The following is a 25811-nucleotide window of genomic DNA, read 5'->3' as shown; positions in this document are numbered from 1 at the left end:
GAGACAGTGGCCTTGTTACCTGTGTCCTGTTTCTCTTTGCCACTTCTTATCCACCTCTCCCCTTTCATAAAATATACCTTCATTCATGAACCCCAGCAGATAGGTAGCTGTACTTTTCATTCTTGTGATTTCTCTATGATCACTAAACTTAGTAAGTCCTCAGAAGTTTGTGGATTGATTGAATTGATTAACTGGGGCTTTCTCCTTTTATACAGTGATACTACTGCAAGATAAAAGGCAAAGACTCTAAATTCTGAGGCTGGACTTTAGATACTAGCATGTTCCACCACAATTCTTTCATTCCAATTCACCCCAACCCCTTTGTTCTTCAATTAAACCTTCCATTTCCAGCTTTTCTTCCCTATACAGTAACTTGGACATGAAGGACACTCAGTGGTTGTTAAATTGTGGGAGTAATGTACCCCTTCTCTTTATCTGAATGATAATTAGAAACAACTTGAAATTCCCTGGACTTTTGTAAAGAAACAGCCATTAGACAGTTAGAACTCCAGCCCTGACGGAATCCCTGATGTTATCTGCTAGGGAGGTTTTGAGGGGTGGCAAAAGGAAGACCTGGGAGTCAGGGGACCTAGGATTTAAGAGCAAGCACTACCTTTAAATCACTGCCAGCTATGGCTTGTCACTCTGCCTCATGTAGCCTCAGTTTCTGGGCTATAACCTGATACTGGGCAAGGTGATCCAACCCCTCGAGCTTCCTGTTTTCCCTCACTCCCTCAGGTTAAGTTAAACACCCTTTGGTAACTCTGCCATTTTTGGACAATGGAATGGATTAAAAGCACAGTGATAGGTTGGTCAGTGACTGACTGGTCTTCTAGATAGAGGTGCAGTCTAGTAGAAAAGGTAATCTTGCCACTTCTAGCTCTGAGGTCTTGGACAATCGAGGTGACCTTCCTAAGCTTTGTTTTCTCATCTGTAAAATTAGAATAAAAACACCTCCCTTTTGGGCCAGATGCGGTGGTTCACACCTGAACTTTGGGAGGCCAGACAGCCTACCTTTTTAGGGTAGGCCTAAAACTTTGGAAGGCCAAGGTGGACAGATCACTTGAGGCCAGAAATTTGAGACCAGCCTGGTCGACAGAGCAAAACCCCATCTCTTCTAAAAATACAAAAATTAGCTGGGCATGATGGCACACACCTGTAATCCCAGCTACTGGGGAGCCTGAGGCCCGAGAGGTCACTGGAGCCTTAGAGGTGAGGGTTGGAGCGAGCCGAGATTATGCCCCTGCACTCCAGTCTGGGTGACAGAGTGAGACCCTGTCTCAAAAAATAAAAACAAAACACCTCCCGTTAAAGGTTATTATGAAGACTAAGCATAAAGTATAGAAAGTACTTCGCTCAGTAAGTAGAAGCTGCCGCCGCCACTGCTGCTGCTAGAATTTCCTAGCTTCCTTTGGAATTCTTGTGTAACTTTTTAGTAAGGCAGACAGTCCTTTTCCTGAGAGCATCCTCCTTGCCAGAAGGAGTCGCCTAGCAGAACAGTGTTGGCACCGTCAGATGCTTTGTTTGAGGTGCAGCTTAGACTTTTTTTGAGGGAGACCAGATAAGTGGCTGGGTGTCAGGGAGCAGCTTGCTTGTAGCTGTTAGGAAACTTGGCCTGCTTCCCAAAAGATTATCTATTATCAGCATTGAAGAGGGTGTGAAATTGATTAGCACTGACGGAGAGTAATAGCTGCAGCCACTCTCCCACCATTCACAGAGCTGCTGTGTGCCACGGGCACCGGGGCCCTGCCGTTCCCTGACAAACATCTGTCTCCTTGATGCCAAGGCCGTTTTGCTGGGCACTGGCAAACATTCCAAGGCCATTAGTGCTCAGCAGCCTCAGTGTTATGCAGAGAGCCAGGGCGGGTAGGGGTGAGGGATGAGTTTGTGAGCAGCATTTGCTGCCAGCACTCAGGCGCCATCCTAGCAGATGAAGCCGCCTCACAGGTGTAAAGTGACTTAGAACAACACGACCTCCTTTTCACCTCTGCCTCATGCCGTGTGCTCTCTGAAGTCACAGACAGTTTGTCTCCTCACCCCCATTAAATTTGAATGTCCTACACCAGTTGGGAGCTCAGCAAATATTTGTTGACTTGAATTGAATGCTTATTTTTCGGGCATTTTGATGACATTGACTACCAGATCAGTAATGAATAATCTCTCACATACCTCACCAAGTCTGCAACCAAAAAACCTAAGATAACAGGCTCAAGTATTGGTATTTTTATTGTCTCAGCCATCACCTTCCCTGTGAACTTCAGGCTTCTCTGGGTGCAGTGCAAGTGCCCATGGTTTGCAGTTGACCAGGTCACTAGAGAGAATCTAGTCATTTGGCAAATGTTGATGAGGTGCCTGCAAAGGCAGGCACTGGCTGGGGGTGAGAAGTAAAAATGCCAAGAAAAGAATGGGCCTAGGGGTGGTGTTACAGCCGAGGACTGGAGGATCCAGGGAGTGGGGAGAGGTCATCTAAGGCTGGAGTCACCCTAAACTCTAGGGGGGCTAGTTTTGTGGCTGAGCATTCGTGCTGAACCTAAAAAGGTAGGGATGTCTAGGGCATTTCCAGTCTGGAGTGAAACAGCAAAGGAGCAGCAGTGGGAAGCCAAATGAAGGCGGAGAGGAGGGGTACCTTCCACGAGTGGAGGGTGTGAGAGGAAGAGCATGGGCTTTATAGCCAGGCTTTTTCCTGGTTCTCAGACTGGACAAACAATTGAACTGCCCTGTCCTTATTTTCTTCCTTGGTGGTGGTTGGTTTGTGTTTAAGGTGTATGTCCCAATTTGTGTACTTTGAGAAGTTATGTATGTAGGGATATGATGTCAGTGAATGTATTATGCACGAAAGCTGCTTGCACAGGGCCTGGCACACAGAAGGTGGTCAGAAAACCTTTAGCTTTCTTTTCTGTACAGGGACTGTTTGCGTCCCCACTGCCCCGTCCCCACACACATGCACACACCCATTGTCCTGATTCCCTGCTACAGAAGGTTTTGCATGACTTGACTCTTCCCTGCTTCTCCAACCCCTTCTCCTGCCACTAGGCCCCTCCTGCCACACAGCCTTTCTTTCCTTCTTTACATTTCCCACTCCCTTCTGCCCTGAGCCTCCTCTCTCTGCTGTTCCTTCTGCTATCAGGTCTCAGTAAAATGTCGCCTCCTCAGAGAGGCTTTCAGTGATTACCATATGTAAGCGAGCCCTCTCCCCCTAGCTGCTTCAGAACCTGTAATTATTTCATTTATTTGTTTACTCTCTATCTCTGGGACTGTAATCTCTCTTGTTCATCATTTTCTCAGGACATTGTGCCTGACATTCAGTAAATGAAAGACCACTGCTCAGTAGGTGAAATTAGTATCTGTCTGTGAGTATTAAGGAAGATAGGGCGAGTCACCCTGGGCTTTCCACATTATTTCTTAACACTAATTTTTAACCCTGATTTGTGTTTTCTCTGTGATTAGACCCGTCACTAAAAATATTTAAGTACGGTTTTGTGGATTCTGTGGCATAACTGTAGCAATATTTGATAACGAAAAACACTTGGAAGAATCAACAGGACTGAGAGATAATTGTATACACATTTAGTTCAAATCACGTATTACAATAATCTGTAACTAGCAAAGACTTCCATGTCCTGGGCAGTGGCCTTCTGCTTTTATGTTGTATTCAAAGTCTCTGAGATTCCAGGGCCATAATGTCTCTGGACATACCCTAGTGGTTTCTGGTGAACAATATTACGCCTGAACTTTTCAAGGGCATGTAATTCTTAAGACCCATCTAGTGAGCAGCAGTTCTTGTGATCTGGAAATATCCAGGGTTCTTGTCTCAGCAGATTTCACCTGACTCCCCAAATGACTTGAAGCCCAGAAAATACTAAGACGCCTGTTGTTGGGAAGGCATCCTGACTTCTTGTGGATTCCTTCCCGTTTCCATTGGCTAAATGTACAGAGCGTGCCTGGCTTTTGGCCGTCAGAAGGAAGACATAATTATACAGGTACTAGCAGGGTTTTTCTAAAAGAGGGAGGAGAGCCTTGGAGAGAGGTTGTCTCTTTTTCAGTTCCTGGGAAAATTATACTCAGCAGGTTTGTTCAATAAAGTGTTCTTACCACATACTTTACACCGTAATGACTTACAAATTGCATGCTAATTTTGTCACGGTTAAATCATTCCAGGCTTTACCTGAAAAGAAAAAGATGGACTCCTTATAATGAAATAGTATCCACAGGACTTGATGTCTTAAACAGATTTTGTCCTTTGCATTCGAAACTCATTTAAAGATTTATATGAAAGGGGGTGAAGTGCAGGAGTGAATGTGTGGGGTACATGCGCCTAACACACTGGGTGAGATGGTAGACAGTGAAAGTGTGAGGCTGCCGTCGATTTTTCTGCTAACTTGCTGGAAGATTCTGGGGCAAGCTTTGAAAAAGAATCCTGCTGAGAGTTCCTACCAGCTCCTCTCCCACTGCCAGCCTTTTTTTTTTTTTTTTTTTTTTTAGACAGGATCTCATTCTGTCACCCAGGCTGGAGTGCAGTGCAGTGGCATGGCGTCATCACAGCTCACTGCAGCTTCAAACTCCTGGGCTCAAGTAATCCTCCCACCCCAGCCTCCTGAGTAGCTGAGACCTCAGGTGCATGCCACCACGCCCAGCTAATGTTTGCATTTTTTTGTAGAGATAAAGTCTTTCTATGTTGCCCAGGGTGTTTACTTAAACTCCTGTGCTCAAGGAAACCTCAGGCCTCAGCCTCCCAAAGTGCTGGAGTTAGACCTGAGCCACTGCGCCTAGCCTAGGCTCTTCTTTAAACCTGTGGTTCCCAAACTTTCTCAGTCCATAGATTTGCCAAAAGACAGCTTACAGCCAGTAAAAGCTAGTGACGAGGGGGCTGGAGGCAGAGGATGTGGTGCTTTTACCTAATATCCAGTTTCGACCATTTGCTCATTCACCCTCTACTGCCTCCCTGCCTGCCCCCTTGCCAGTCACAATCATCCTTCTTACTCTTGGAAGAGAAGTCAGAGGACCTGAATTCTTGTCTCACACCTCTGCCACTTACCTTGCAGTATGACCTTGGGCACTGTTTTGCCTTTCTGATCCTCTCTGTCCTCATTCAGTGGTGCTAATAGGCTCTCCCTCTACCAAGCTCCATAGGCTTGTTGCAAGGTCTGCTGAGATCGGGGCTAGGTGCCAGGGCCTCCTCAATCTCTGCAGACTCATGTAGCCAGCTGCCACTTGGACATCACCCATAGGCTCTTCTGACTTAGCGAGTCTAAAACCAGGCTTGTGGGCCCTAACCCTATATAATCTCTTCCCCTACTCCCCATATTAGGGCAGTTTACCAGTTTGACCAGGTCAAAAACCTAGGCATCATCTGTTTACTCCTCTGTCTCCACCTCCCACCTCTCGTAGTCTGGTCAGCTTTCCTCTGATATCTCTGCAGCGTATCCACTTTTCTTTCTCTTTACTACCAATACTTACATTCAGGCTACCATCATTTGTTTTCTTCCCTTAGTGCAGCACCTGCCTAACTAACTAGTCTGCCTATCTGTAGGTTTGGGCCCTCCAGTTCATTTTCTACACAACAACCCAAGATTTTTCTAAAATGAAAATTCATGTATGCACTTCTCCACCCAAACACAATAAACAGTGGCCTTGCATCACCTTCGGGATGCAGTCTAACCTCCTGCGCTGGCCTCATGGTGCCTCGCCCAGTTTGGTGCCTGCTGGCTGCTCTAGCTACATCCCTCACCCTTGTGATGTGTGAAAGCCATTCTGTACCACTCGCGCTTCCTGACCTTGTGCTTTCTCAAACCTTCTAGACATTGGCCCGTTGCTCTGAACTCTGCCCAGAATACCTCTCTCTGCCATCTTTTCCACATCCATTTCATGAAGCTGGCTAATTTATTACTCTGTATCCTTCAGAGTTTTGAGAAACAAATTAGTCAATAAACATGTATTGAGTGTCTGTCATGTACTAAGCATTTTGCTTAGTGTTTCCCTGACAGTTTCTGCAGAAAGTCTTCCCTGAGACCACCGGGAGCCCCTCCTGTTTGCCCCAAGTGCACCCTTGCACTGCAGTCTCAGGCTGAAGATCAGGGACTCTGGAGCCAGACTGTATAGACATAAATCCTGGCTCGGACTCCTACCAGCTGGGTGATTACAAGCAAGTTACTTAAACTCTCTGCTTCAGTTTCTTCATGAGTGAAAAGGATGAGAATAATAGTACCTATCATGTAGGATTGTAGGGAGGACTAAGTAAATGTAGTATATGTAAATCACTTGGAATATTTCCTGGCACAGGGAAGTATGCCCTAAGTGGTAGCTATTATTACAAGTATTTTGGGCCTGCATGCTTATGTCTCTCCCTCTAAACTAACTCTAAGTCTTCACAAATAGGGACTAATCTTATTTACTTTTTCCATTTCTCCAGTAGGGTTGTCATTTTCAGCCTTGTATTATTGTATCTGCTATCACAGAAGTACTGATTCTCTCAAGACCGGAGTATAAGTTGTCAAAATTCAAATAAGCAGTCTGGGTTTTTTTTTATTGGGGATGTAAATTTAGAAATTGACTGAATTTAAGTAAATTTAGAATTTGCATCACACTTGTGATGGCAACATCATGGTAATATGGAAGGAACATGAGTATGGCGTCATACAAGCCCAAGATTAAATCCCAGCTTTGCCACACGTGATCTCTGTTCACTTGGGAAATGCCTTGCCCTGTGTGTGTGTGTGTTCATTTTCATGATAGCTTTATTATAGGGTCATTTTGAAGATTAATGAGATTGTTTGTAAAAGTCTGCCACATGCTTATGTGCTAAGACAGAACTAACGTGTAGCCAGTCACTTGTTTATGGGCAAAGCTGTGGTCTGAGAGCCTTGGATTCTTACCAAAGCTGCCATCAGTTAGCTGTGCATTTTTGAAAGAATTTTCTTTTACTGATTCTCCAGGCTCAGTTTTCCAGCTAAAAGACTTGCAGTTTCTAGGATTCTTCTCTAATAGTCCGCCCTATTTTAGAAGATTTTGGAAGAAGATTTGTTTTGCTGGTGTTGATGCTTCTCCCATCTCTAGTTACTTCCCTCTCCCATGGTTCAAGTTTCTCCCCGTGCTTTGGAAGAAAATAGGCAACCAGCATTTTCTGAATGGTGAGGCAATTCCCACCCATGACTAGAGACCGAGTGGAGGCCTCAGGTTTCAGCTCTGAGTCATGTCCTATGTTATTAAAGCAAGAGAGGTTCGTATTGGCTTCATAGCAGCCTCTTTTATGACTGTCTCCTTTTATCAGCAAGGGGCAGCTCACTGCCTGTCAGGGGCAGATTAGAAATGACATCCACATGCTTATTTGGAGGGCTTGCGACTTGACTGCTGAAAGAGATGGAGGCGTGTGGAAAGATGGTGATTTGGTAGTGCTCCTGAGGACAGATTAACATTTAAAGTGAGTATGTGGCTGGAAGAGGGGAAACACACACACACAACCCTGCAGAAATGGCACCTCGGTGCTGCACATACCACCTCCTTGTGTATCTTCGGAGATGAATCTGTTTATTTTAGCAGCCCCCAAACAGGCTTATGCTGCTGTGAATTGCAATCTGTTCTACTTAATGCGCCATTCACTGAATTACCATCTAAGTTTTTATTCTAACCCTCTCTTATGGAATGAACAAAACAAAACCTATCAGAGTATCTCTCTCTCTCTCTCTTTTTTTTTTTTTTTTTTTTTTTTAGCTCTTTCAGATTGCATGTGGAATTTGCTGGTGTAGCTGTAGATTTTTTTGTTTTCCTTTTAAAAGTTTCTTCAATGTAAGAGGAAATTATAGGCCAAGAAGCTAGGTGATCTTACATTTTAATGCTACTGGTTTGCATTAGTCACCAGATACGGCATAAAGAAAAATATCCCATCTATTTGTTTGTACGCTAATACTATGAAAAGTGCATAAAACAAAGCCTTTTTCCTTTTTCGAACTGTAAATTGAACACAGCCTTGGAGCCAAATTTGCATAAGTTTCTGTCCTGTGTCTGTTCTGTTTCCTGTTCCCCGTGAGCTTTGTGACCTTAGGAGAGATTCATCTCTTTAAGCCTCAATTTCCCGTTTGAAAAGTAAAAATAGTAATAGTTTTTACCTCTTGGAATTCTTGAGAGGAAAAATGAGAAATCCTTGAAAGTGCTTAGCACGGTGCCTGGCACTCAGTAAGGACTTGAGAAGTTGCCCTATTGTTAGGATTCGGTTTTTGCTGTCCATCTCTTGCCAGTGTGAAAGGACTAATAGAAAAGGCCTGGGACTATGGAATCACATTCCACTCAAGTCTCCAACTGAAACCCAGTGGTAGTCATTTGGCATCTGTCTCATGTTTTCCATCTGTGAAATCTGAAAATGGTATTTGTTGTACCTACCCAACACAGGGCGTGTACAGCAGGTAAGGTTAATGCAGGTGCCCTGCTTTGCACAGCAAAAAATGCTGCATGGATGCTGAATTGTCATTGCTTCACAAAGAAGACAGTCACCTTCAGGCTCTTCAAAGGTGAGAGTTGAGTGAATTGATTTGTGGAAGACTCCCTTTAAATCTTAACTCTCCTGTCTCGTTCAGATACAGTCCAACATACATATAGATTTTCACTCTGAAGTTTTGTAAAGTGAGAAATATTTACGACACTTAAGGAAGTTACTGGATTCCTGGAACATCCCTTTAATCTCTGCTCATCACATTCCCATTTGAAGGGTATGTGATTTGCATGCCCCTGTTGTCTTAAAATGGCCTAAGGTCACAGCAGATCCAGGGGTTGTGTCTTTGTCACGGCAAAGATGAATTTATTGATGAAAGGATGAGCTAATCGTCAGTGTTGACCATCATGTCCTGTTGCAGCGGTGATGTGTGTCTCCAGCTTGAGGCATTTCTCTTAGCGGCTCCTCTCTCTGGGAACGCCATCAGCCAACATCCTAAATCCATCCACATACCAATGTGCAGGTAGAAATCTGTTACAGCTGGCTATTGAAAGTGCTTTGGTCCTGGACATGCCCCAGATTATCAAAGCCAAAAGGAACCTTCAGGAGCACCGGATCAGGGAAAGAGGGGTGAGGCACACTGCCACTCTCCCCTCCTGCAGTCAGGGTGGGCATTGCTAATGATTTCAGGGCTGCTTCCGCTGAGCTTCGCCTCGGCTTCACGACAGATTTTTGTATCATATTCTGTACTCACTGCAGTGGATTGAGTTGGCACTTGGGATGAACTCTGTTTGCCTTCCCTGATCTAGTGCAGGCTTCCTGTTTCCAAGCAAAGAAACTGAGGCCAAGAAAAGTTAAATGACTCGCCTAAGGACACTAGTAAATTAGTATTCGAGCTGGGATCTGATCCCATTTTCTTAGGACTCTGTTCCACCTTGGCAGAGGAACTTATTTGTAGAATTTATAATATATATCATAGTTAAGTGGAGTTCCAGTATCTAATTTGAATATTTCCTGCACTCACACAAGGTCTCTTGAGAGGGAAAGAAGGCAAGGGGAAGCTGGGTGCCTTCTTTAGAATGGGATATTTGTAACCTGTTAGTTCAGTCTCCATATACTAAGGAGGTTGGGAGGCAGGTATGATCTCCACATGGGCCAGCTAACTTCCGTCTGTTCTTTTCCTTGCCATTTTTAAAACATGTCTCATTGGTCGGTTGGGCATAATTCAGTTTTTCCCTGCCACTAGAGAAACAAGTGCACTTGTGTATCTTTAGTGCATAGCCGTCAGAATATTATTATAGATCAGACAGCTTCAGTTCCTCCAGGACCTTTGATGAGGGAAGGTATAAGGCAGGGAGAAGCTTGCGGTGATAATTTTTTTCTAGAACTCTTACATTGCTTCTCCAGAGACTGACTCCTAGCCAGCTGATCATGGGTGGAGTTTACTACAGCCATTTTGGAGTTTCAGGCACCCTTCGAAGTTCTTTCAGATGGCCAGCTCTACCTCCTCACACACAGATAGCCAAGGAATCATCTCGAGTCCTTATCTCAAGATCAGCTTTTTATGTGGCATCTTGGGGACCCATAAAAGGAGTCAGAAGTGTATTAATCCATTTATAAGTTGACCCTGTCTATATGGAGTAAGATGGGTGGAGAATAAAGGTGACGCCATCTTCTTTTTAAAACAGACCAAAACTTGAGAAGATAGAGAACTGCCCACACTTTCTCACTTTCTTATTTTCCATAATCATTCTGCTTGTTTTATTTCCTTTTAAACACTGAGTACACATTTATGTTTGGCTTCCCTGAATCCATTCAGCAGTAAATATTCCATGCCACAGAGTTGTAACAGGCTCGATAAGGGCTATCCTGACAACAGTCAACTTCACTGCACGCTGGTTTCTATGGCACTTCTAAAACTGTCAGGGCAGCAACTTCGTCTTCAGAAGCCAATCTCTGTTTCATCTCTGGGCATGTTCAGTGCAGCAATGGTGATGCGTTTCTTGGAGATGAGCTATAGTCGTATCTCAGATCTACATTTGAAAATTTCACTTTCAAATCATGTGGCCATACGGCTAAAAGTAGAATGTCGAATTGAACATTGTCAGAGTCTTGATGTTCTGAGGAAAGAGAAGAAAATGGAGTTTGGCATTGCTCTGTTGAGTTTGTTCTTTCTACATGACAATATAGAGAAACTAGAAGGTGCAGTGTGTACCTAACTGGTTAAAAGAAGATCAGATGATGGAGAAAAGTATGAAAAAGGAAAAAATCACCAGGGCTACTGCTGACCTAATTAGAGAAACTTAATTTTGCTAAGCTCCATTCGTGAGCCTCCTTATCACACTAATATTTAACATCTTCCTTTGTTCTCCAGACAACTCTGAAATCTATACCCACACAAACATGGTAGCATGAAAAGAGCATGGACTGGGGTTTGAGTCCCAGTTCTGCCACCCACTAGCCTTGAGGAGCTTGTTCTGCCTGAGCCAGCTTCCTCATCTAAAATGGGGGTAAGAATCCCCGCCTCTCAATATTATTATTATTATTATTATTATTATTATTTGAGACGGAGTTTTGCTCTATCCCCCAGGCCGAGTGCAGTGGTGCGATCTTGGCTCACTGCAATCTCTGCCTCCCAGGTTCAAGTGATTCTCCTGCCTCAGCCTCCCGAGTACCTGGGGTTACAGATGTGCACCACCACTCCTGGTTAATTTTTGAATTTTTAGTAGAAACAGGGTTTCGCCATGTTGGCCAGGCTGCTCTCAAACTCCTGGCCTCAAGTGATTCGCCCCCCTCAGCCTCCCAAAGTGCTAGGATTACACATGTGAACCACAGCACCTGGCCCCTGCCTCTCAATATTTCTGAGAGGTAAAGGAGTTAATATACAGAAAGCCCTTGGCACTATTCTGACACATAGTAAGCCCCCAGTAACACGAGCTGCTCCTCTCTGGTAGGTGGGTAATGACAGCAGTAGTTATTATCCAGACTGCCTCACGCAATGTCTAGTATGTAGTAATCAATCAATCAAAAATAATATGATCTACCGAAAGCTGTGATCTAATAAGCCAAGAAACAAAAAAACCTCCTCTTACCCCTTTCTGTTTCCATTAGTGATACTGATGTCCCACTGTTGTTCTCTCCAAGTTGACTTTTCTGTGCCTTTATGCATGCTATTATTTCCTCTGCTTGGAATGTCCTTTTCAGCCTGTCAAACTCCTTCAAAATCCAGCTCAGATGTTACATTTTCTTTAAGCACTCCTGACCCCATCCCCCATACAGACTTAGTCCAGCCTTCTTGTGGGTTCCCACAGCACTCAGTACAGTTTGAAAGGTCCTTTATAATAGTCATTATTACATTTTTCAAAAAGAATTTCATATTCATTAACCTCATTAGATTATAAGCACCTCGATTATGTAGACTGTTTTATCTTTGCTGTCCCAGCACAGCACCTGGCACAGTTAGCTGTTCAAGACATCTCTGTTGAGTGGGTAAATGAATGAGTTCCACTTCAGGTTCCCCTGTTTGTAACCTCCCGGGCCTCTTCTCTTCCCTTCCCCTTCTCACGTAGGCTGATACCCTGGTCTTCCAGCTATGCACTCTACCTGCTTCTCCATGCTCTAAGCCGATGTGTCCATCATTTGGCTGTTTGCATATTCTGATTCATGACATTTTCCTGCACAGTGCTGGCTGACAGTCTGTAGCCCATCATATCTGACTTCTCTGGCCAGCCTGTATGTCTGCTATCAGCTCACCCTCCAAGGCACAGTCCTTCCCCATTTCCTGATGTTTTCACTTCTGCCCCAGCCATGCAAGTCTCAGCACACGCAGCTCATTAAAAAGCTTTGAACTTCTCCCTTCATTGTTTTTCAATACTGTTTGGCAAATGCTTTCCAAGAGCCTACTAAGGGCTGGGCACAGTGCCTCACGCCTGTAATCCCAGCACTTTGGGAGGCCGAGGTGGGTAGATCACCTGAGGTCAGAAGGGAAAACCAGCCTGGCCAACATGGTGAAACCATGTCTCTACTAAAAATACAAAAATTAGCTGGGTTTGGTGGCGGGCACCTGTAATCCCAGCTACTTGGGAGGCTGAGGCAGGAGAGTTGCTTGAACCCGGCACTCCAGCCTGGGTGATAAGAGCAAAACTCCTCAAAAAAAAAAAAAAAAAAAAAAAGCCTACTAAGCAAAAAATGCTACACAAGGTGCTTCCTAGGGTACAAAGATGAGCACAGTACAGCTCTTACTTTCAAGGAACGCACACAAGGAAGAGGGATGGATCTGAATGGCTAGTTCAAGGCAGACCGTGGGAGGTACCACAACAGAGGTACAAATCCAGGGTGTGGGGATTTGTACTGAATCCCCACTGAAGGGGACTGAAAAATCATATCTGCTTGGGGATCTCAGGGAACATTTTGTGAGGCACATCACATTGTAGACTTACAATATATGATGATAGAGACTGAGGAGTGGGCGGTACCAACACGAGGAGCAAGGCAAGACCAGGAAGGGAACCCAGGCCTGTCTGGGCTGGGCTGGGGTGAGGGAGAGTGAGCAGAAAGTATGGCCAACAAAAGTCTTTTCTTGTAGGGCCTTCACACAACGCAAAGACTGTACCTTTAAGGCACTCCATTCTGTTGTCTCTGCCCATCATGCACCCTGAAACCTTACCCAAAAGTCACTTCTTCCAGGACGCCCTTACATTTCACCCAACCCCGATCAGCACCTATCACAATTATTTTAACATGTGGGCACACTATACTTACTTTCTGGCCATTTCCTAAAAGTTTGTGACTTCCACCGACCTCTTCAGTGGTTAAAACCAGGGCTTCCCTTACCTCCATTTTCCTTATTTTACTGCCTTAATTCAGTGCTTAGGGTAGTGTTCTTGCCATTAGGCACTTAGTAGGGCCAGAGGTCTCAACACTGTGCCAAGTTACTCATTTCCACATCAAAGATGAATCCCACACAATTCCTATCCCTGGGGAATCCGTTTTCTAGCAACTGGTAATTATGAGCAACTTAACCTCTGTGTGCTTTGGTTTCTAATTCATACAATGGGATGAATAATCCCTTTCCAGCCCTTTTAAAATTTGGTAGTAACTGCTGAACACTTCAGCCTTCCGGAGCAGGAAGTCATGATTATGAGTAAATGAGAAACTAAAGAGAACTTTCTATTTTTAAACTCATTGGACATCAGTCCAGTGCTCCATGACTACCTCGTGAACATTAATGCCATTACCAGATTACCAATGAATTTGCTACTAAATGAAGCTAGGAATTAGTGTTATTGATTTGCCAGGCAGTACAGGGCCTAGCAGTCTGCAGGCCAAAGAGGATTCAGGTTTTGTCAGGGGCACATGCTGCATTTCACACGTCTAATACCCCCCAGTCTAAAGCCCTAATAAGTCACAGGAGTCTCCTCTGTAACCCTAGACCTCTCAGACTTGCTGTCCTCATATCCAGTCCTCCCAAGTAGATTCACTCATTTCCACATCAAAGATAGAGGCCTCATGGGAACGAGATGAAAAGTAGCCTTGTGTTGCTACCGGCTGGCCCCCCGGGCAAATAAAGAAGTGCATTATCTGTGTCTAAATAGTCTCTGAAGGATTCTTGGTGGAGATTGATGACCACAGTGGTGAGTTCTTCGAATGTGGAAGAGTGGAAAGCAGGATCCCAAGGGCTTCCGTCAGTGACAGGAGCCCGAATTGTCAGAAGGAATGGTGGCCATAAAGCTACCAACAGAATTATGAAATGGATTGTTGCCATCAGAAGCATATATTGAGTACCTGCCTTCTTAGGCCCATGTGCTAGTCACGCAGAACAAGTCCCCACACCCAGTTGTCACTCCTGAGAGCTCATAGCCTAAACCGGATGTCTGGCTGGATGCAGTGGCTCACACCTGTAATCCCATCACTTTGGGAGGCCAAGGCAGGAGGATCACTTGAACCTAGGAGCCCAAAGACCAGCCCAGGCAACATAGTGAGACCCTATCTCTACACACACAAAAAAGTTTTAATTAGCTGAATGTGGTGGCATGTACCTGTAGTCCTAGCTATTTGAGAGGCTAAGGTGGGAGGATCACTGGAGTCCAGGAAGTCGAGGCTGCAGTGAGCTGACATCATGCCACTGCACTCCAGACTGGACGAGAGTAAGACCCTGTCTCAAACAAACAAAACAAAAAAATGGAGATGTCTTTTTTCCTCTCATTGTCTCATTGGCTGCATAGATATGTACTGAGCTAGGGCCCTACCTTCACAGAGCTCACAGTCCACTCCCACGAAATAAAGGCTGGAGACAGAGAGAGCTGGTGGGGACTGAAGTCAGTGTGAAGATGATGGGGAGGAGAGGAGGTCATGTTGCAGAGTGGTTTGTCAAGGTGCTCTCAGCAATTTTAGAAAGGAGAGTTGTTAGCCTTAAATAAAAATCAGGAAGGCCTTTGTGATGGATGTAGCTTAAAAATGATGTGAGATTGAACCATACCCCAGAATCCCAAGGAGGGAAAGCAGTAGGGCTCTGAGCCATCTTGGCAGAAGTGTTCACAGCGCACAGGATGAGGGGTGGGAGGATTGGGGTTGGGGGATGGTAAAGATGTTAAAAATTGATTGCACAACTCAATATATAAAAGTTGTTAGATTGTACACTTTCAATGGATTAATTGTATGAATTATATCTCAATAAAGCTTTTTGTTTGTTTGTTTGTTTGTTTTTAAAGGAATCTACTAGGGAGGACTGGAAATGAGGACAGCAAGTCTGAGAGGTCTAGGGTTAGAAAGGAGACTCCCGTGACTTAATTAGGGCTTTGGCCTGGGGGGTGTTGGACATGTGAAATGCAGCATGGCCTCTGACAAAACACCTAGGCCAGAGGGCTTATGTACGCAAGTTGGGTGCCTGTGCCATTGGTTTCAGAGTTGTGGAGAAAGGGGACCTTTCTCTGCTGTGGTTAACTTGATTTGGAAGGGAGATTTAAATATACAGATGTTCCTCAGCTTACGATTGCATTGCATCCTGATAAACCTACTGTAAATTGAAAATACCATGAGTTGAAAATGCGTGGCTGCCGGGTGTGGTGGCTCACGCCTGTAATCCTAGCACTTTGGGAGGCCGAGGTCAGGAGTTTGAGACCAGCCTGACCAACATGGAGAAATCTCGTCTCTACCAAAACTACAAAAATTAGCTGGACGTGGTGGCACATGCCTGTAATCCCAGCTACTCAGGAGGCTGAGGCCGGAGAACTGCATGAACCAGGGAGGCGGAGGTTGCAGTGCGCTGAGATCGCGCCATTGCACTCCAGCCTGGGGGACAAGAGCAAAACTCCATCTCAAAAAAAAAAAGAAAAGAAAATGCATGGCTGACTGGGAGCTGAGGCCACTACCAGCCTTGCAGGAGAAGTACAGTTTCTACCACATGTCTGTCACTCTCACCCCATCATAAAGTTGATCCGTGGTAAGTCAGAGGCCAACTGTACCTTACAGAGAGATTATGGAGGCCCAAACCAAAGAGTAAAAAATGAGTGGAAGCAGATAAATAGCTTAGATTTGTGTCCCTTCAGCTTTTTTTTTTTTTTTAAGCTTTTTTTATATGTGGATGAGATCATTTTGGCCCTGATTCATCAGATAGGAAAAAATAGACTTTAAGCTCGCCTCCTGGGGCCTCTCTAGTCCATTAAGAATGAAGAATGTGAAAGGTACTTTAGAGTAATGGGAGATGTAGACAAATCAAAAAGATGAGGTAGTTTTCTTTTGCTGTTGTTGTAGTTGCTATTTTTGTGTGTATTATGGCCAGACTAGGAGTCCATTCTTTCCTCCCATTCACTGTCCAGCTTTTATTCCTAAATGTTCATTTGTTTCTAGGACATGGTCCGGCGAGGAGAGATCATAGACAATGACATCGAGGAGGAGTTCTACCTCCGGCGCCTAGATGCGGGGCTCTTTGTTCTCCAGCACATCTGCTACATCATGGCCGAGATCTGCAATGCCAATGTCCCCCAGGTAGGAGGGTCTTCCCCTGCATGGGCCTATCCATCCCTGCCTCCTTCCTCGCCAGCTGCTTAGGTAGACTCTCAGGGAAAGAAGCGGATTGCGCTCTCCTTGAATTCCTTTACTCTATGTGAGCCTTCTTTTTCAGGGATGGGGTGAAAGGTGATACATTCTAGTGTGTCAGGACAAATGGTTGTCTGTCTTTCTCCACCCATTTTTTCCCTTATTAGATTCGCCAGAGAGTTCACCAGATCCTAAACATGCGAGGAAGCTCCATCAAAATTGTCAGGCATATCATCAAGGGTGAGTTGGATGCTACTTATGTCTGGGGCTCCAGAGGTCTGAGGCTCTGTCAGTATCCCTGGTATTTGGTGCGGAGCATTTTCTGCACTGAAAGCCTAAGTTGTCCATTTCACTGTGTGTCCAGGTCATCTTTGTCAGAATACTGAAGACTAGCCTCGTTGTTCTCTGCCTCTGACCCTCCAGTTCCAGAACTTCCAACCATAAACAAGAGGCACAAGGGCTTGAAACAGTTGTTAATTTTTTTAAAAAAGCAAAAAATTCAATTCCAAACTACACATAGTAGAAGGAAATTGCTTTCTTAGGGAAAAAAGCAAGGAAATGACAAGAAATACAATAGTCCTTCCTTATCCACAGTTTTGCTTTCAGTTACACACAGTCAACTGTCCAGAAATAGATGAGTACAGTACAATAAGATATTTTGAGAGAAAGAGAGGCCACATTCATATAACTTTTTTATAGTATATTGTTATAATTGTTCTATTTTATTTAGTTATTGTTGTTAATCTCTTACTGTGCCTAATTTATAAATTAACCTTTATCATAGTTATGTAGTTATCATAGGTGTGGATCTATAGGGAGAAACACAGTGTACATAGGGTTCAGTACTGTGTGCAGGGTCAGGCATCCATCAGGGGTCTTGGAACATCTGTCAGGATGCGGGGGACTACTGTAACTGGAATTCTGCAATGAATTGAGGCAATGTGGAGTGGTGGAAAGAGTATGCCTGCCTTCCGGGCCTAGCTCTGCCTCCCCTAGCTACGAGCATGATTACAGCTGTATATTTACCTGGGAGAAATTTTGCAAAGGTTACAGGAGGTACTACAGCATCCAGTCTGTACCTGGCACACAGTGGGTGCTCAGTCAGTGTGGGTATCCCTCCTCCCCACCCACACCATGGAGTTACCTAAATGCTGTTGGATCTTCAACTGGACCTGACTCAGCTGGAGAGGCCTCTGGCCGGTGAGCAAGCCCCCAGTCACAAGGCAGGGCCCCTCTTCTGAGCTCTGGGTGCAGCCCCACCCTCAGCCACCTAGGGACTAACTGGGGAGCACCGGCTGGCACGTGTGGCAGTGGAGGCCCATGTGGGAATTTCCAGTACTGACGATGTCTGAGTTCAGAGAGAGTCCAGATGGACTGGGTAACTGCAGACAAATCAGTGTTCCCCTCGGGCTCTCATTCTGCCCATTTCTAAGATGAAGGACTAGGCTAGATTTACTCAGAGCTTGCCTTTAAGTTGCTTCTAGCTCCCATTCCAGGTGGCAGATGAAATGTGAAGATAAATGTAGTCCACACAGTGAAGCGAAGCAAGGTTAAGAGCGTGGGCTCTAGGGTCAGAGGCTTCTGGATCTGAATCTTGGCGCTGTTGTTTACTCTGTTACCTCAGGCAAGATACCAGTTGTTCTTGTGACTGCCTGGAATGGGCAAGGGGATTGAATGAGGTGACACAAGTTAACAGCAAACGTTAGTGTGAGTATTACAAAATACCACGAAGATCATTGTCGTCATTATTTTAAGTGAGACATGGCCAAAATCCTGTGGGAAGCCTTGTGAGAGCAGTGGCATTGAACTGGTCTAAGAGGCTAGGACAGAGGCAGTCCAGAAAGAAACAGCACTGTGAGTGAAGGCATAGGGACTGGAAATCTCGTGTCTGCTCAGCCCTCCCCATCCGGGAATGGTAAATCCATTGTGCCCATTTTGTAGACAGAGAGTATGAGGCATTGGAATCTGTTGTTTTCTCCTTAGAGAAAAAGAGAGTAAAGGGGTCCAGTGGACACACTTAGCCCCACTCATGCCTTCCGGAGGGACACCCTGGGGGCTCCTCCTCAGTGTCAGATTCGTGTGAATTACTGCTCAGAGCGTCATTTCGCCTCCTCCCTGAGGGGTAGCTGTGGTGATTTGCAACTCCAGCCTTTAAATGGCATTTACTTCTAACGCCCACTTGTTCAATTAGAACTTTTTACTACACTCAGTTCTGCTATCCTGCACTGAGTGTTCTCCCTGCACCTCCGTCCATGTAATCAAAACAGTGATCTTCCAAGAAAGGGAAAGCATTTTTAATGGGTGCTGACGTGTAGTAGTGGATGTTTTTCTTTCTCAAACCCTGCCACACACAACCTAAGTGATTCGCAGTTTCCCATTGTTGTGAGCCCCGGCCTCTGTCTCCCTCGGATCCTGGTTTATTTCCCCAGTGCCTTTTAAGGCGCTGAGCCCACGCTGGACAGTGAGTGGAGGGTTGTTGAGTGGGCGCCTGGGCAAGCGAGCAGATGAGTGAACCGGTGAAGGGTCTGCACAGGCGCCATCTTCACTCTCACCCCTCTGCTTTTCTCCCCCACTGCTTTCTGCCCACCCTCACCTCTACCACCTCCATGCAGACCCTCACAGCCATCCTTCCAGGCCTGGGTTCAGCCCTTCAGTTCTCTCCCCATCACCCTTCATAGCCAGCTCCTTAGTCCATCCCACCTCTTCTGCTTCTGAACTCAACCTTGAATCCGTCCACTTCTCTGCATCCATTATTCCCATCATAGCACCCTGATTCTTTCCATCCGAGCCCTTATCACAACCTGTGATTGTTTTTATTTATGTGTCTGTTTACTGCTCTTGTCTGTCTCATACATTAAAATATAAGCTCCATGACGGGACATTGTCTGCCTTGTTCACTGTGTCTCCCCAGCACCCAGAGCAATGCCAAGCACATGATGGGAACCAGTAACAATTTCAGACATTGTGGAATGAAACCTTACCCTTGTATGAATTTAATGTGGCAAACATTGACTGTGACTCTCCTCGGGGCTAGCTGGGCACAGTGCTAAGTGCTGTGCTAGAGGTGTCACACCGCAGCTGCCCTCATGGAGTTTACGGCCTTCCGGGGACATAGAGTATAAATGATTGACCATAATCCAAGCCCAGTGGAACGCATGCTCCAGGAACTACTCAGCTGGCCCTGCTCGATGCCAGGCTCTGTGTCCAGTCCTAGAGATACTAAAGGAATAAGCGAGATCCCTATCCTTCAGGCGTTCACAGTCTAGGGGAAGAGGCTCAAAACTAATTAGAACGTGCTAAGCACTTGTCAAGTTGTGAACAGTGTGCTGAGGGTGGGAGTGTCACAGAGGCAGTTATGGAAGCAGGGAGGGAGCCGCTTCTCCTCCTCAGGACTAGGACTGGTGCCCAAACCAGGCAGAGGGAGCAGAGGCCCGGAGGAGGACAGGGCAGGATGCAGTGGCCTTGGGGAGGACGATAGCCCGGTCAGGGGGTCCAAGCAGAGGTGCAGGAGGCTGGAGTGTTGGGTGGGGTGTGGCTGGGCCGGGCTTCTGAGTTCTGCTAGGTGCACAGTGAGGTTGGTGTACCAGGGGTGACTGCATCCGTTGATTGACCAGCAGACGGCAGACATTCTCATTAGTGCCCGGGGAATCGTTTGGGAAATTTGAGGTCATCAGTGTGGAGGTGATATCTAGAGTCTGGGAATTGAACGCCATTGCTCAGGTTGAAGAGGCCCCGAACATCACGCTGGCAATTAAAAGAGTTCTCTGTAGATGGAATGTTGTCATAAAGGGTTCTCAGCCCTGCCACTGGCATGCCCCGTCCTGCCTCACCCACGCCAGGGGAAGCCAGTCTGCAGCAGGGTGTGGAGCCTGTGTGGTGTGGCCTGCCTCTGGGAGCACCCCTGAACAGGGTGCTGCAAGAACCCTCAGGAGCCCTCACTTGGGTGGAGAGGGTGGTGCTGAGGTTGACAGGTTGAGGCTCCCATGGAGGTGGGAGGGTTGGGAGGCTGGGCTCTTCTGGGACCCCCGTCCAAAAAGCTCATCTGGTTCTTCTTTTCATACCACCCCCACTCCTCCTACCCTTCCTTCAATCGAAAACCCAAGAAAACAAAGCCTCATAAAGAAAACCAGCTCATCAGTCTGTCCTCTTTGATTTTAATTTTGTTTTTCAGTTTGGATTGCTTCCTTTTTTTTTTCTTTAACATACTAATTAGATGCAGGCTTTTTTCTTTGATTTTATGGCCTACATATTTCCTAAGTTTTGCTGGCAGGATGACAGCTGATGTATCCCTTGAGGTCTCAGGAAAACGCTGATGAGGCAAGCCCAGCGGGGGACTTTTCCCGTTATTTTTCAGCCCCCACTCTCACAATTTCCTCCCTCCTCTGTTGGGGGTGCCAAGAGCGCAGGGAGTAATTGATGGCTCATTAAAGCCCCTCTCTCTGCACACTGCTTACTCGGCACTCCCGACGTCCAGCCTTCCCCAGAACCGGCAGCACCTCTGGCCGGAGGACTGTGGGCCATCCTAGGGAACCGTGGTCTGAGGACTGAGATTACCACAAAGAGAAGGGCAGATGGGGCTGTGTGCTCCGCGAGGACAGCAACAGACTTCCTGCCATTTATCGCTGTGGTGCTCGGCGCCCCGACTGGCAGAGAGAAGGAGTCAGTTACTGCAGTTGGGGTGAGTGCTGAGGTGGTGCTGTAGGTTCTTTGTGCTATTCCAGAAATCCAGGACCACGGTAGGTAGAGTGGTCACTTACCGAGCTCCTACCTCCTCTGGGTCAGACATTTGGGGTACAGCGTCATTACCTCTGGTCCTCACAACAGGCCTAGAAAGCGGGGTAACAAGGAGACAGACTCACTGAGCTTAGTGGAGGTACCTGGGTCTCTGGTGATGTAAACTGGATCCAGACTCAGAAGGAGCTATGCACAGCGGTAAGGAATGTGCCAACTGCTGATTGGCCCATATGCTCCTACGGGCTTTTAGGAGAGAAGAAAAATGCAGGGCACCCACCTTTAGGGAGCGCCCATCACAGGGTGCTAGGCAGGCTTCTAAGATAAGTGAGACACCCAGGAGACTCTGTCCCCCGCAGGCATACTTCCCTCACGAGTCAGGTGACCGACCATAGCGCAAAGCAGAATGGAGCCGGTGCTGGGATGCAGAGGTCCAAGGGGAATGAAGATGGCACAGTTAACTCACAGTTAATCTGGCTGGACATGAAAAGGAGCCCAGAGATCCAGGGAGGCTGTACGGAAGGCTGTACAGAAAGCGTGGCTTCTTTTTTATTTTTTATTATTGTAATAATAATCTATCATTTTGACCATTACTACCATCACTACCATCTATCCACAGGCCTTTTTTTGCATCTTGCAAAACTGGAACTCCCCGTTCCTCCCTCCCCCCAGCCCCTGGCAGCCACCATTCTGCATTCTGTCTCTGTGGCTGGCTGCATGGGAAGGGTTTCCGTAGGCAGCTGTGCACGGGCATCATTGAGCAGTCATCGCCTTGGCTGTGGCGTTGGAGCTGTGACCTGAGAATGCTTTGAAATATCAATATTTGTGCCAAGGGTTGCAGTGGAAGCCACTGGCCAGTCTTGCCGCTGTTTTAGTCTCCTGGTGAAAGTTGTTGGAGGACCACACAGATGCCCGGGAGCAGCCACGGCTACTGCACAGCGGCTGGTTTGCAGAGGAGAGCTTAGAGGATTACTGACTCAAAACTCTCTCACTGCTGGGCAAAAAGAATGAGCCAGGAACTTAAATGCTTTTAGAATTTGGCCCATGGCCCTTTGATTTGCAAGTATTCTTTATGGCTTAAAATCTCCTCCTAGTAGCTCATAAACGTATTTCCATATTGATTTGGGGCTCTTGGTAACCCAATTTGTCTGTGTGGTTGTAAAGCTGCAGAGGCTGATAGGATTTATCTTTTGATGACATGTTGACGTGTGTGTGACTTGCACCTGGTCATGGATACGGTGTCCTGCAGGGCATTTGGAGGCAGGAAAGGATCATGGAGAGAGACTTGTATGTTAGCCCTGTAGCCAGCGGCCTTGACAGGGCTCAGAGGCATCTTAAGGACACCTCGAGAGCTTTCCAGCAAAGATGTTACATTTGCCTTAGGATTGCTGCCCCCAGGCCTCACACCCAGTTCACCCAAGAGGGCTCTCTTGAGCGCTGCCTGGGGTAGTGTGGTGGTGGTATGCGGAGAGGGCGGGAGAACCGCTCTTGGAGAACCAACTGTGCTAAGACCGTGGAGCCTGCAGTGAGTTGCCCAGGTTCACAAGCAAGCGCTGTCTGTCGCTTTCTAGTGTCTGACCTCAGGCAGCTCTTCCCCTCTCCAAGCCGTCGCGCCTGCATCTGTAAGATGGGGAGAACCTGTCTCAGAAGGCTGCTGTGAGAATGAGATGAAGTGCTATATGTATAGTGCTCACATGGTGGCTGGCACCCGCAAAGTGCCTGTTACATGTTAGCTGTCTTTATTGTTATAGTTAGTGTCCAGGCTCACCCAGGATCAGACATGCTCAGACCAGCATAAATTCTGGATCTCTGTGTAACTCTGGGCAAGTTAGTAGGTAACATATTTAAGTCTTGGTTTCCTCCTCTGTAAAAAACACAAACAAAAAACACGTAAAATAAATCCTGCCTCTCTCAGGAAGCCTCCAAGGTTGAGATGCAGTTGGGTGCCTGGGACCAAGCTGCATACTCAGCGAATGGAAGCTCCTTCCTTCCTTGACCTAATCCGTCCGCCTGGAGTTAGCAGCAGCTTGGACTGAGATGCCACCGGGAAAGGCGGTCGCCGCACACAGGCTCGACTTCCCGGGGCCTTGTGGGGGTGGGTGGGTGTCAGTGGGTGCTTTTCCAACCAGGTAAAACATCCATGGGACTCTGAGAACTTGCCCGTTAGCATTGTAAGCAAGGGTCTTTCTCTGTAAGCGGGTTTCATTTGAATGACATCCCTGATGAAATTAGAACCGGCAGCCTAGCAAAATGTTCTACTCCTGGAGAAGCGCAACTTTCAACCTTCCAAGTTCCTTGTTGTTGTCAAGGGATCTTGTTAGACCTGAAGGATTTTCCTTTCTCGGTTTCTATTTTGTGGTTATATGTACATCTTCAAGAGTTTTCAATGTGAAAATACTGGGCATTCCTCCTCTCTCTTCCCTCTTCCTCCTGCATTTTTAAAAAGGTGAACATTTAAGGCTTAAGATTCATGGATCTGAACCAGGCTTGTGAATACTGGTCCAGGTCTCCGCCCTGGAAGATGACTTTTCCCCATCCACCAGCCTCGGTGCCCCTCCCTCTCCCTCTCAACATAAACAGAACAGCTTGTATTCCATGTCTGAATAGTAAACCTGCTGTCTAAAGTTTGCTTTAATATTTATGTGTTCAGCACTGCTGCCTGTTTCTGAGTTCCATCAAAGCCTTTATTATAAGAGCATTTGAAAATGTGGGGGAAGTAGAGAAAGGAGTTGACGTGTATGCCATCTTTCTCACTCTCCACCAACTTAGCCTCTTTCCTCTCTCCTCTCATCCTTCTCTCCCTCTCCCCTCATCCTGCAGTCTCTTTTCCTCTTATACACACATGCACACACGCGCACACACACATACAGCAAAGAGAACTCTTTCCCAAGACCTCTGGGAGGGCTCTGTTCAATATTTATAAACTGCTGCAGCAGCTGTAATAACCAGAGGTAGCTGGCACCACCACGATTTGCTCCAAATAGGACTCTGCCATAGAAACAAAGAATGAGCAAGGGCAAAGGGTGAGGGTGAGGTGCCTGGGGGTGCAGCTTCCCCGGGCAGTGGATGAGCACCAGGCCAGGTCGTCGGACCTGGTTCTGGGCCTGGCTCTGTGGCTGGCTCACTCTGGGACCCTGGCCGTTCACCCGCCCCCTCAGTGCTGCAATAAATTTCTGAGAACCCTTCCAGCTGTGATATTTGGTAACTTGGCATAAGAGAATGTGACCCCAGCCAGTCCACCCACATCTGTCCTGGCCACCGAGGCCCCTGTAGCACAAGACATTCCTGTTTTGGAACACTCACAGAGCAGGGGTTTTTCCCGGAGACCGGGGCCCAGGCAGGGTAGCCTGTTGCTTAGGTAACAGGATGCTGCTGTGAGGACCAGCCTACTCCCAGTGGCTTTTTAGGGGCCTTTTTTTTTTTCCCCTATCCACACATTTCAAGGTTTGAATTCCGGCTCCTCTACATCCTAGACTTGGGCAGGTTGCTTCAGTTCTCTGATAGCCCGTTTCCTCCTGGGTAAATAGGGATGGTGTTCTTTACCTTGTAAGGTTGCTGCAAAGGTTACATGTGAGACAACATAGATAATGCAGGCACATAGCAGTGCACAGCACATGTTAGTTCCACTCCGCTCTGTGTGGGACAGGCCCTCTTCCAGGGGACACGAAGCCATTCACTGCCTGCGGGCCAGTCACATATCCTCTTTCCAGAGAATGGGTGATGTGACTCTGTTTGCTTCTTAGCACAGTTGGAGTGACAGTGGAGACTTACGCATGGGATGGGTGCTCTGTGTCCCATCGGCATGTGTAAGTGAGGCCTCGGCACAGGTGATTCGGCAAAGGGAATTGATGCAGGTATGGGTTCCCTCTGCTTTGTGCATCCCTAGAAAGAACTCAAGGAAGCTGGCTTTACTGTTGGAAACTCACTGCCCCAAAGCATCAGACTGGTTCTCCACTTCCCTCCCTCCTGGGTCTGAGAAGACATTAGGAGAGCCAAATGTTAGCTCAATCCATTAAGACTCCTGCTTCCAGACCATGCCTCCGGGGATATTAGATGCCATCATGGTCATTTCTCTCTCTCCTGGGGCAGCAACTGTATCATTCACATGTGAGTAAGAGATACCACTGACACGCAGCCCCAGAGCCCTCTCCCGAAGCTCAGTTCCTGTCTCGTCACCCCGGCCCTCTCTCTAAGGGGCCTTAATAGGAGGCATCACAACCATTTGCTGTTGGAGGTGATGGATGGGCCTAACAGAAGAGGATGATTTCCAGGGGGAGACACACAGCTGGCACACGCCTGAATCCCAAATCCCATTTTCTGGCATACATCCAAAGTAAGAAAGAGGAACGGGGCAAAATAAAGAGGTCGCAGGAGCCAAATTATCCCCCCCCCCCCCCCCCCCCCCGCATTGGCGGGGGTGGGGCTGACGGGGAGTGTGAGAGGCCACACGCTTTGTTTTCTCTCCCCAGTCTTTGTCTGGTTTGGATCAGCAGGTGTTTTGTTATGCAAAAGCCTCTTACTAGAGAGTTTTCTTTCTCAAGTCAGGCCCCAGTAAGGGATCAGGGGGCAGAAGTGCAAGCAGCCATCCTAGTCACCCCCTGCAGGAGATCCTTCAGCACCC

The 25811-nt window shown here is 46.8% G+C and overlaps 2 protein-coding genes across 2 annotated transcripts in view; both read left to right on the top strand.

The window, feature by feature from the left end:
* Positions 1–25811, top strand: part of VSTM2L (V-set and transmembrane domain containing 2 like) — a 381776-nt gene that overhangs the window by 279995 nt on the left and 75970 nt on the right. The gene's annotated exons all lie outside the window — the stretch shown is intronic.
* The window catches only part of CTNNBL1 (catenin beta like 1), a 225823-nt gene that overhangs the window by 197368 nt on the left and 2644 nt on the right, over positions 1–25811 (top strand). Inside the window, exons 15-16 of the mRNA XM_050807117.1 lie at positions 16271–16408; positions 16627–16699. Coding sequence (XP_050663074.1) covers positions 16271–16408; positions 16627–16699 — 211 coding nt within the window. The remainder of the gene's footprint in view (positions 1–16270; positions 16409–16626; positions 16700–25811) is intronic.

The sequence above is a fragment of the Macaca thibetana genome, chromosome 10 (assembly GCF_024542745.1).
Source record: "Macaca thibetana thibetana isolate TM-01 chromosome 10, ASM2454274v1, whole genome shotgun sequence".
NCBI lineage: Eukaryota > Metazoa > Chordata > Mammalia > Primates > Cercopithecidae > Macaca > Macaca thibetana.
Note: the sequence above shows the minus strand (reverse complement) of the source record. Positions and strands in the feature narration are given on the sequence as shown.